At 45.0% G+C, this 12,384-nt stretch overlaps 3 protein-coding genes across 3 annotated transcripts; 1 reads left to right on the top strand and 2 right to left on the bottom strand.

Annotated features, from left to right (window-relative positions):
- Window positions 1-26: 26 nt before the first annotated feature.
- VC83_04841 (uncharacterized protein) lies at window positions 27-623 on the top strand (the record flags this gene model as incomplete). The annotated part of the gene is made up of 3 exons (XM_024468469.1): window positions 27-197; window positions 251-495; window positions 554-623. 3 exons carry the CDS (start codon window positions 27-29, stop codon window positions 621-623), a joined length of 486 nt encoding a protein of 161 aa, XP_024322681.1.
- Window positions 624-960: 337 nt separating this feature from the next.
- RPS13 (ribosomal 40S subunit protein S13) lies at window positions 961-1,714 on the bottom strand (the record flags this gene model as incomplete). The annotated part of the gene is made up of 5 exons (XM_024468468.1): window positions 961-1,134; window positions 1,194-1,240; window positions 1,371-1,403; window positions 1,459-1,564; window positions 1,619-1,714. 5 exons carry the CDS (start codon window positions 1,712-1,714, stop codon window positions 961-963), a joined length of 456 nt encoding a protein of 151 aa, XP_024322682.1.
- A 213-nt stretch (window positions 1,715-1,927) lies between these two features.
- Window positions 1,928-4,318, bottom strand: VC83_04839 (uncharacterized protein). Its single transcript, XM_024468467.1, has 3 exons — window positions 3,626-4,318; window positions 2,785-3,572; window positions 1,928-2,730 (listed from the first exon to the last, which is right to left on the bottom strand). The coding sequence occupies exons 1-3, from the start codon at window positions 4,073-4,075 to the stop codon at window positions 2,607-2,609; spliced, it is 1,362 nt and encodes a 453-aa protein (XP_024322566.1). The 5' UTR covers window positions 4,076-4,318; the 3' UTR covers window positions 1,928-2,606.
- Window positions 4,319-12,384: the final 8,066 nt, after the last annotated feature.

The following is a 12,384-nucleotide window of genomic DNA, read 5'->3' as shown; positions in this document are numbered from 1 at the left end:
GAATTAATACATACACCTCTCGAACAATGGAAGCTAAGAACCCGCCTACTGGAATCGCCGCGGCTGCCCAAGCGTATCAACTCGCCATGTCCCAACAACCAGCGGCCCAGACTGAGGCAGAGAGCACTGATATCTCAGCCAACCCACCCCAACCAGAGGCAGCCAAAGACGTCACCATGGCCGACGAGTCCGTTGAGGTTTGTATGGCATAAGAGTGGTCTTGGTGGGATACTTGCTTATTTTGTAATAGTCGCCGGCGCCTGCATTGGTAAAAATCTCTAACGCCCATAGCCTGATTCCTGCCCGCACTGGTACGCCTGTGCAGGCAAATATTGCTGCAGATAGCTCGTCTCGAGCGGCGTCACAGCATCCTGAGCCGGGGCCCGCCGCTATGCCTGCGCATGCCCCACCCCATGGAGCGCCTGCGCGCCAGTATCTGAATGCTAAAGTCACGGCGACGTTGTTGGAAGGCATGAAGCAGCTGGCAAAAGACAAGTGTGTTTACTCTGAGGCTATGTCTTACTTGTCATACAGCGTATTGATTTTTTAATAGGCCATCTGACCCACTGAGGGTGTTGGGGGAATTGTTACTTCGGAAATCTAAGGAGATTGAGGGAAACTGAGTAAATTTGGGGGTATATTACGGGACGGAAAATAGATATGAAGCTACGCATGATATCAAAGAGGAGATAGCAGCCGGTGATGATAACCAGCTATGAAAAGACAAGAGCGATTGCAAAATTTTCCGCCAACTGAATTAGTCCCAGTGGTCAAGCAGATAGTGTCCATACTGTCACATTGATATCACGGTTTAAAAGCCAGGAACATGTGTAAGACGGGTGGTGCGTGCGGGTTTCAATTCACTGAGATCTAAGCTATCCGAGCTTTTAGAACAGTAGCCTTGATCATAATGCAAGATATCCGGCCCCAACTCCTTAAACATCCATTCCAACGAATGATCTATGAGACCATGGTGCTGGCGGTGGAGCTCTCGTATCTCCAGGTAGGTGGGAGAACACCGACGGTCTTGTAGTAGCGGGACAGGCGGTGGATACGGGACTCGATGAGAATCAGGCGGAACTTGGAGTCCTGGTCCTTGCGGTTGCGCTCGAGGTGCTTGCGGACAGCGACGGCCTGGAGAATTGCTAGTTAGCATTGCAATTGCGGCTGGAGCAAGTTTCGCCAAAATGTACCTTCTTGATCAACATGTAAAGATCCTCTGGGATTTCTGGTGCGAGGCCTGTGATCACTCCGTCAGTCTTTGAGACCAAACAGAGGCTGGGTTTTTTTATGGAATAAATCCACGGCTATATTCGTGCAATGTGTCCATATCCGAGTATAGTCGTGAATTCATGTCGGTGGGACCGTACCGTTGGACTTGAGGATTCTGAGAATCTTGTTACCTGGGATATAGTTAGTTGATGTTCGAAGAAATTGGATTGAAAAGATTCCACATACCGGTCACAACCTTGACCTGGGCAACACCGTGGCTGTCACGGAGGACAACACCGATTTGAGATGGGGTAGCTCCCTTCTTTGCAAGCTTGCAAATCTGGTCAACAACCTATAGAAGTGTAAGCGCGCGATCCTGCGACCAATGTCAATTGGCAAATTGTACCTGCTCAGGAGTAGTCTTCAACCATGCTGGAGGAGTGCGGGAGTATGGAATGGCGGAGGCAGATATGCCCTTTCCGTTAGAGTGAAGGCGTCCCATTGTCGATGATTATGGAGGTGTCGAAGGGCGGAGAGTCGTCGTCGTGGGGTGAGGATCAAAAGTTGTCGCTTCTCTTCCCGACGAAAAGTGCGGTCGCTTAAATTAAGCTAGGGCAGCAACTTCTGTGTGTGGTGACCACGCTAGTACCAATCGGAATTTGGGAGATTAAAACCACCGAGATTTTCTTCCTCTTCCTAGCATATTCAACTTTGGAGTTGTTGTTCGCAACCCGATTTGTCGGCCTGTGGCCCAGAATTGCTGGAAACAGTAATGGGTCACGACGACCATATCGCCCTGGGGCAGGTACCCTCGTCTTGGTTGTATTTGGATCAATGTGTGATGAATGACATTGGTAAGTTTTATGGCATTTCCCTTCTAATCCAGGCGCTTTCCCGAGATACAATGATGATACACTTTTTACTTATTTTCTGGTACCTCTTATGTCAGGCGCCCTCACAGGCCCGATGATCTTAACGGACTATCTGATCCATATCTCAAACATGCAGTGCATGCGAAAGCTCAATTGCCTTAATTCTTTCAGGATTACATTTGGAAACATAGCTAATCATGTAATAGTTTATCGATGAAAACTTTTATCAACACTTCTCTGCTTCTCAGAGCGAGGTAACGAACTACATATTTCTTTTAGGCGGCATTTTTAGCAGATATTTGGTGTGATAGGAAGAGCCACAGTGAACTTCTTCAAACAAAACTATGATATGCTGAAACTTGACTTCGTGTGTATTCATTATGGGATTTGGCATCGGACTTTGCGATGCATATATCTCTTAATCTTTGTCCCCCCGAAACCTTACATAACCCTAAACTAAACGCCTAACTCCTGGCCGAATTATCTCCTAACATAGTTCAGCAATGCTCCATATCCCAAGTACTATTGCGCATGAGCTACTATCTCTGCGTATACATCGTCTGGTATCTTCTTGATCAATGTCAACGTAAGTTCCTTTATGGTCTCGGCCTGTAGAGGTGGAAATGACCGAAGTATTTTCGTTGGACTATACCAGTAGTTAGTAATGTTTACTATGGGACCGGGTATAGAGAATATGTACCTTGGTGAGCTTAAGATGGAGTTTCTCAGCATAACAAGCTGTGCCACGATGCAAAGGATGTTCAAATGTGCACCATATGCAAAAAGGAAGTCCCAGAGGCGCAGGACTTCTGGTAGAGGTGGTGTACAAGCGCATAAGGTAAGGACGGAGGGGAATGCATATAGCTCTGCATGCATGCCCTTTCCCATGAGATAGAGGCTCAGCTTCGGGTCAACGATTGACAACACTTTGTCAACCAGTGCCAGTCCTTTGTGGACACCGCTCATGGCGCCACGTACATACCCAGGGACCTCGTGAGTGATAAACCTATAAAATGCAACAAAAGCTTCTGATTCACTCCGAGCGGTGTACAGGAAAGGGGCAGCGAGCACATTCATTCCCTGGACGTACGTCCCAGGCTCAGACGTTCCAGCGTCCGACCCTTCCGTGGTCAAGGTCAAGGCTCGGGCTCTATTCTTGATCACCGGCGCTGCAGAATGTAATTCTGGGCTGCCATCCGCCGTGGCAGTATGTGTAACCTTGCTGTTGTTACTGGTGCTACTTGCACTCTCAATGCGGCTTTCTTTCGCTTCATGTAGCCTCCAAGCCACTGCATTTAATAGTCGGATCAAGCTTGCTTCACTGACGCGGCGTCGGAAAAGAGGGTCCGTCGCGAGGGTTCGAAATGTGTCGTTGCGGATCTTGGAGTAGGCTGGTGAAGCTCCACGGTGAACCAGTACGAGGTATGCATCAGTCTCCAGTAGGGGCGCATTCAAGAGAATCAGCCACGCATAGATTCGAAGAGAGGACTTCCAGGTAGTTAGTAAAACCTCTTAAACAAGCCTGCACCAAGTAAACTTGCCATTCCATCGCTATCGCTCTTGATTCCTTGGTCCAGGATCTTCAATCTCGTGGAATCTAACGCACCCCTCAGGTCGCGGTCTGGGCCTTCTCGAATGAGCCGGTCGAGTGAGAGGGTTTCCGCCGCTGCTGGCTTCTTCGCACTGGTTTGCTTTCTACAAGCTAGTCCCGTGGCTTGGGTGCTCACGGTGGTAACGTCACTGTTGGACCTTGTGCGTTGGTGGACATGAGTTGTTGGCAAAGGTGGCTGGTCTTTAGGCCTTGGAGTTTGGTTCTGCGACGTTTGCTGTAGGCGTTGCTGTGAAATCAAGGAGGGTTTGTTTGAGCCCAACGTGTGGGCTGAGTTCAGTCTCCGAAGCGTTCGGTGGGTTCTGGGAGACGGAGGAGCTTGGATTGACGGAATGCTTGTGGGCGCAAGAGAAGAAAAGCTCTCTTTCGTAGGGGACGCCATTTTTGAAGATATTAAATAGCCTTCACAGCGTCGGCATAATTGGAAGCGTCAAGGCGGTCTCTGTGAGATACTATATATTTCAGAAGCGGAATGTGCTATGTCGACACTTTTTGTGAGATTAACAAAAGGACGTTAAACCTCGCGATTAACTATTACTGTGGTCCGTATAGAACGCGGCTGTTTGGGCCCTTCGCGTCCGCGCGAGATTCAGTGGGGTCTCAGCCTTGTTGAGGATTGCGCGTATGGTACGGCAGGCTACAGCCAACAGGGTTAGCAAAATTATTCAACGTATTCTTGAATATTTAACTAAATGTGATAACGTGGTTTATCAGTACGTCGGACATATCAGTACCTCGGACACTTTTCATTGGCATTCTACTTTGAATATCAATAAATCAACCATAACATATTAAATTAACTATAACTAAGCGGAATCAGATGAACTAGACATATCTATAGCTTCTTGACAAGTTCGCGCATTATGACCAGCTTTTCCACAGATCCCACAGCATCGCCTAGACGGTTGCCCCTCCTTGCGACTACCCCCAACCGCACGTACGTCGCGTCGTACCTGCTCATCCACATCCTTCTGTGCGATAATAGCCTGTGCATCCTCTACTATAAGTGCACCTCCTTCACGGACACGAGCCTTTTTAGCCCTGCGGCGTTTGCTAAGGGCTTCGTTGGCTGCTCGAAGGGTACGTACCTCAGCAGACAGAAGGGTGTTCTCATGTGCTAGTGGCTCCGTACCCTTTGCCAATGCAATAACTGTCCCGAAGAGTGGAGTTGGCGAGCTTCCTTGGTGACGGGCAATTCGATTTCGAACGAGGGTTGTTTGTGAAAGAGCTTCAGTTGGGTTGGAAGGGGTCTGGGAGACCCAAGGGTTGGTGTTGGCAGTAGAGGGTCTAGAGGGAGTTGGAGTCCGTAACCTCACGTCAAGCTTTGAAAGCACTGCTTGCGGGTCGAAAGGAACTAAGCCAGCTCCGCGGAACCCGGACTGGGCGTTTTGGGCTGTCATGGATTCCAGATATGCTGCTCTAAAGGCGAGAAAGAACTCGACCTTGGTAATGTGGTTGATATGAGCCTTAATGAAGGTCTCAATCTGCCGACCATATGCCCGCTTCAACACACTAAAGCACCTGACATCAAGTGGCTGAGTTAAATGAGACGAGTGGGGAGGTAGTCCAAGAGTTATAATGTTGTGTGCCTTGCAGTACTCTTGGAACTCGGCCGATTCATGACTCTCGTGCCCGTCTAACACCAGCATTCGATATGGACCCCTTGCACGAACAGCAGTATGTTTGTCGAAGTGTTTCAACCATTCTAGACCCGTCTCATTGTTTGTCCATCCATTGCTTGTCGGTTTAACAACCCAGTTGTGTGGAAGGCCGCCGTCTGTATACCAATTTGCAAGATGATTCTTGCCTTTAACTACCAAAAATGGAGGAATACTCCAGCCGTCACTGTTGATACAAGCAATCGCTGTAGCCCATTCCCGATTCCCTGGCTGAACTGCCTTACCTCTGCCAAGTCGATCTGCACGGGTAACAACCATTGCAGGGCAAATCACACCCATCATAAACCCAGTTTCGTCAAAGTTATAGAAGTCGCAGTCCAAAACACCATATTTTGCCCTCATATTTTCCACTAGTCGAAACCACGCGCCAATTAGTTCAGGATCTTCGCACAAGGCCCTTTGGAAGTCGTAAACGCGATTAAAACGTGTCTTTAATTCTGGACGTCGTTGTACAAATCGGTGGGCCCAGAGCTTCCCGACGCGCCTCCCTCCACGCGATTCGAGTATAAAATTTGCCATATCTTCTACACCAGCAAGCCGGGGTGCAAATCCTCTTGAATCCATATCAAGTATATTCCGAATAACCACCTCCTCTCCTAGTATAGTTAATTTCATCATTGCAGGCTGGCGTTCGTAGACAGTAGTTTGGCCGTTCATTCTGTCGCAGAGTGTAGAATGAGGTACTTCATAGAGCTTAGCAGCCTTCCGACGACTTAGATTTTTTGATGTTTGCATAGCCTCGATAGCTAGAATGATTTTTGCTTCTTGGGTAATCACTGACATAATAAAAGGTGGAAAAAACGCGTTGTGAAGTTAGAGGGTAGGAAATTCAGGAAAAGTGTCCGAGGTACTGATATGTCCGACGTACTGATAAACCACATTATTCTTAAATAACGTACATGTATAACGAACCGGCCAAACAAGCGAACCGGCCAATCCATTTTACACCTTAAATCACGAATTTCATAACTTAATATCTCAACAACCCTTTAATAATAAGTTATAAAAATATGTACTTAGCCTTTTATAAGCATTTAAAGTAACGTGCATGTATAACGAAAGTGCCAAACAAGCGAAAGTGCCAAAATCATGCAGTGACCAACCCCCCCAACTAAATGTTAAATTCCTCCACAACAAAACATGCGCCATAAAAATGATGAAAGCAAATTAGTGCTAGCTATCCAAGCTATGCAAAGCGACCCAAATTTGCGCCTTCGAGTTGCAGCTAGGATCTATTCCGTAGACCACCGCAAGCTACGTCACCGTTTACAAGGCGTACCTTCACGACGCGATATCCAAGCCAACTTACAGAAATTAAGTAACCTAGAGGAATCAGTTCTTGTTCAGTATATACTTGACTTAGCTGCTAAAGGGTTCCCTCCTCAGTTGTCTATTGTTGAAGATATGGCAAATCGACTACTTGCAACACGTGACACGCCACGCGTCGGGTCACGTTGGGCTTCAAACTTTGTTAAGCGCCATGTAGAGCTCCGGACACGCTTCCAGCGAAAATACGACTACCAGAGGGCTAAGTGCGAAGATCCAGAAGTCATTCGTGGCTGGTTTGAGCTTGTATGGAACACAATTCTAAAGTATGGCATCAACAATGCAGATATCTACAACTTTGATGAGACTGGGTTTATGATGGGCGTCATCTCAAGCGCAACGGTAGTAACGAGCTCAGATGGGCGGGCAAAGGCAAAAAAGGTGCAGCCTGGCAATCGGGAATGGGTTACAGTAATCCAAGGCGTTAGTTCTCAAGGTTGGGCAGTGCCGCCATTTGTCATTGTGGCAGGTAAAAACCACCTTGCATCTTGGTATGAGAATAGCGGATTTCCAGCAGATTGGGTAATCGCTGTTACTGCAAATGGCTGGACTACAAACGAGAGAGGTATGGATTGGATTCAGCATTTTGAGAAGCACACAAAGCCCCGGAGTGTTGGTGGTTATTGCTTGTTAGTCCTTGATGGTCATGAGAGCCACCACTCAGACAAGTTTGAGGTGTACTGCAAAGAACACAACATTATTACGCTTTGTATGCCTGCTCACTCTTCCCATATACTCCAACCACTTGATGTTGGCTGTTTTGGCCCATTAAAGAGAGCTTACGGTCGGCAAATTGAAGATATGATACGGGCTCATATTATTCACATTACTAAGGATGACTTCTTTCCTGCCTTCCACGCTGCATTTAACATTGCAATGACAGAAAGCAATATTCAGGGAGGGTTCCGAGGTGCTGGGCTTCTTCCATTTAGCCCTGAGAGTGTAATATCTACACTTGACCTTCGGTTTAAGACGCCAACACCTCCAACCTCTCGCCCAAACACCGCTCAACCATGGGTTTCTCAGACACCAAATAACCCAACTGAAGCTGTATCACAGTCTACTTTCATTAAAAACTGAATTGTGCATCATCAAAATAGCTCTCCAACCTCAATCTATGCAGCTGTTGACCAGTTTACAAAGGGTGCATCGCAAATAATGCATCAATTAGCATTGTTAAAAGCAGAGAACCAAAACCTGCGACAGGCAAATTGTCATACTGACATTCGTTGCACTCAGTTTGCTATCAAACTCAAGAGCAAACTTAGAAATCTCCTCCTCAAACCTACAAGTCACCATACATATCTTGGCTTATCACACCAACAACAGAAGCAATACTACTCAACGATTGCTGCAAACTCTTCTACTACATCTGTTTATGCTACATACATCACGGCATATCATTTGAACACTCATTGAACAAGTTATTAAGAAAATCTCCTCCTTAAGGGGGTGGGCCAATACTACCACATGGCATATATCTACCAACTAGAGGCCTAGGAACATGAACGATAGCTCTAGAAGCTTCTACAACCCTCTATGATTCATTACACGTCATCGCTCCTTAGTTACCCACAAGATTGGTTAAGTTATGACATAATTTATCTATAGGTACTCTGACCTTGGACCTCCTTTTCACTTCCTATAGGCTAGGAACCCAAGAGATGGTTCTATGGGATTCTCTTACGTTCACTACATGATTAGCAAGCTAGTTGTGGGTCGCACTTGATTTCTAATACATTTACCAAGCCTGGTTAGTCATGGAAAGTCATGGAAAATGAGAGAACTACACTCCTTTGGCATAAATAGGATTGCCCTTTCCTTAAGAAAGGGCAAGCAGGCAATACAGTAAATCGACTAGCACATACTTCTACGTCTTTTCCAAGCTTCCAAGCATTGATCTTGTTATTCTCTGTTTTTGAAAAGTCAGTGAGGTGCTAACCTCTGACTTACCCCTGAGTTCTCAGACTCAACATTTGTTGCAACTTGTCTAAACCACTTCACCACATCATACACCTGATTGCTGCGTTGTGGAATAGTCTAAGCTACAACCCTTTGGCTCTGTTTCCTAAGACAGTGTGTTGTCTTAGTAAATTCATCCCTTCCTTGGGTGGCTAGATTCTCATATCTGGTGCACCCACCATTACACAAATGAAGTGCTAAGCAAGCGCCGGAGAGCTAAAAAAACACGACTACAGCAAGGAGGATCACTTAGTCAACAGGTAGCACAGGAGCTACAGGATGAGAGGGACGTTGTGCAGCAAGTAGAGCAAGAAATAAGGGCAAGTAGTGGTCGGAAGCCAAGGGAAGAAACCCATGCACGTCGCTGTGGCAAGTGTGGTGAGACTGGACACAATGCGCGCACTTGTCAGATTGTAATAGACAGGTCTGAGGAAGAGGACTCCGAGTAGTTTTAATTAATTTATATTGTTGTGGTGGATTTATCGCAATTCTTATGGGGTAGTCGCGATATTTTGGCACTTTCGCTTGTTTGGCACTTTCGTTATACATGCACGTTACTCTATTTGATTTTTAAAGCAATTAGTATTGTAGTTATTAAGATACTAAGAATTAGGTCAAAAGTGGGGGCTAAAACTCAATATCTTAATAACTACAATACTAATTGCTTTAAAAATCAAATAGAGTACTTTAAATGCTTATAAAAGGCTAAGTACATATTTTTATAACTTATTATTAAAGGGTTGTTGAGATATTAAGTTATAAAATTCGTGATTTAAGGTGTAAAATGGATTGGCCGGTTCGCTTGTTTGGCCGGTTCGTTATACATGTATGTTATCTAAAGTTAATTATTATATAAGTTATAGGCCAGCTTAGAGGTAAAGCTATAATATATGGCTGGAATATAAGAAAAGTATAATATGCTAAATAAGCTAAGAGCTATTTAAACTACTAATTTAGCTATAAATTATTCCTTAAAGTCTTCCTCTTCTTCCTATATAAAATCCCAACTCTTTAAACAGGCTATAACTTTAAAAACCTCCTTAAAAAGCCTATTCCTAGTTTTCGAAGTAATAAGACTCCCTATACTAAAAGAACTCTCTATAGGAGCACTAGTAGCAGGAATTTGTAAATATCTTCTAGCTATTATAGCTAGTATATGAAATCAAGATTGATTTATTTTCTAATAGTCTAAAGGATTAACCTATAGAAATATTAGTATATTACTTCTTTAATAAGATTGTTTATAACTTACCTTATAATTAGAAATAGGCCCTTGAAAATAAAGAGACATTTCTGTTCTAAGATCTTCATCTATATTTTAAGAATATTGTTATGATGGTCACAGAGGTCAAGAAGCCAGTCTGGAGAATAATAAGCTAGATTGAATCTAAAGAGAGAAGAAGAAGAAGAAGGAAGGAAGGTGAGGCTATTCCTCATAACATACAGTTGTCTGCTTAGTGGTTGTAACCTTGGTGGCTAAGGCTACACCCGTAATCCCCATAACAACCGTAATAACCATAATAACCGTAACAACTGTAACAACCGTAACAACCGTAACAACCGTAACAACCGTAACAACCGTAACAACCGTAACAACCGTAACAACCGTAACAACCGTAACAACCATAACAACCGTAACAACCGTAACAACCATAACAACCGTAACAAGCTGTGACAAGCTATTAGCTGTGAGCTGTAATCATAACAATAAGCATCTCTTGTAGGTTTTGATCTTTTGCAGATATGGCAGTTCTTGATGTATTGTATAATTGTCTTATCCATCCAGGGCCAGTATACTGTCTTTTGATGACCCAAATCATCTTCCCAATGCCAGGGTGCCCCATTGCTGGTTGGTCATGAATTTATTGTAAGAGTTCAACGTGAGCACTTTCTGGAACCCAGACTCTATTATGATAGTATAAGAGCCCTTCCTTTACCTCGCAATATGCTAGAGCTATGTCTGGACTGTTCCATTCTCCATTCTGCAGCTTCTGAATAATGTCTTTGCATAAGCTGTCTTGAAGTTGCACAGTTTGGATTTTGTCTAGAATACTTGCTTCCTGTAGGTGGACTGGCGCGAGTTGGATGTCTTAATTCACCTTAGCATTTTCGAATTTCCTTATCTCTTGGAGGTCTGGATGGAGTGGTAGCAGGGTTTGAAGTTGTTGTTTTTGGCGGTCATCTTCTTTGTTCCCTTCTGGTCTATCTCCTGGTCTTTGAGTTAATGCATCTGCTTTTCCATTCTGTTTCCCAGGTCGATATATAATTTGAAAGTTAAACCTTGACAGAAACTCAGCCCATCAAGCTTGCCTTCGAGTAAGCTTCTTTGTTGTCATGAAGTATTCAAGACTCTTGTGATCTGACAAAACTTGGACTGGCATTGCTGTGCCCTCGACTTCTGGTCTGCATGCTTTGAAGCATCTGATGATGGCGAGTAACCCCTTGTCATAGATTTCGTAATTGCATTCTGCAGGTGCCATCTTTTTCGAGAAGAATGCAACTGGATGTAGGATTCCCTTGTCATCTTTCTGTGACAGTACCCCAGAGGAAATAAAATCTGAGGCATCAGCTTTAACATAGACTGTCTTCTCTCTATCGAAATGTCGTAAGACTGGGGCCTCTGTGACAGTCTTTTTCAGAAGTGTGAATGTGTTACGACGGAACAAGAAGGCTGGCCAACTACAGGACAGGAAGGAGGGAGGTCGCATGAGACCGGCCCTGGTACCTGGAGGGGCAGCGGGGATAGTAGTTCCGAAAGTATCACGTGACGGACTCGCAGGATGATGAGAAGAGTCCTAAGAGTCCAGGACTCTGAGGACTCGAGTGAGTTCCCAGGAGTCCACTAGGCACGTGACGGACTCGCAGGATGATGAGAAGAATCCTAAGAGTCCAGGACTCCGAGGACTCGAGTGAGTTCCCAAGAGTCCACTAGGCACGACGCCACTATATAAGTAGATAGTATTTCCTTAGATAGGAGCTTCGTGCTCAACTCAATACAGTATTTGTTATATACTAGTAACGTGTTACTTGAAGCCTTTGTGTCTGATCCCCTGCCTCCTCTGATAAGTAAACCTTTACGCAAGAGAACCTCTGTGTCTTCTATCATTTAGAAGTCAGCGTTACAGAATGCTTCCTGACATGCTTCTGTCCATTCGAAGACATGGCCTTTTTTTGTTAAGTTGACGAGTGGTTTCATGATGTTTGAATAGTTCTTGATAAACCTTCGATAGAACACACAGAATCTGATAAAAGCTTGTGTGTCCTGTAATGATTTTGGTGCTTTCTGTAATGGTGGGTGTGTTACGATATCAAGTGTGCCTTGCAGCTCGAGTGGGGGTTCAGGGGTGTGGGGAGCTTTCTGGGGTTGGAGCAAAGTTCTCAGTTGTGGAGTGAATTCTCAGAACTGGTCTCGCTAAAGAGAATTAACTCTACAACAACATAGCTGTATATAGATTGAGCAACTTCTCGAGTCCTCCTCTTCTCTTTCCTTTCTTCTCTAGATTGAGTTTAATTCATAATACCCAACTGGCGCCCTATGCCTTGGTGAACCGTGACATAAAACTCAATCCCTCTTATACCTCTTTTCCTGCTCTTCAAGCTGAACCCTCTTCTGAAACCGAAATCGAAATCCACTCTTTGGAAACCCCAGAACCAGAAACCTTATCCTGAAGTCGATTCCAGGACGATCTCGAGGCAACCCCTCAAAGTTGGCTCTCGACAGTCA

Source organism: Pseudogymnoascus destructans (genome assembly GCF_001641265.1).
Source record: "Pseudogymnoascus destructans isolate 20631-21 unplaced genomic scaffold scaffold_15, whole genome shotgun sequence".
Classification (NCBI taxonomy): domain Eukaryota; kingdom Fungi; phylum Ascomycota; class Leotiomycetes; order Thelebolales; family Thelebolaceae; genus Pseudogymnoascus; species Pseudogymnoascus destructans.
This window is presented reverse-complemented; position numbering and strand designations above follow the sequence as displayed.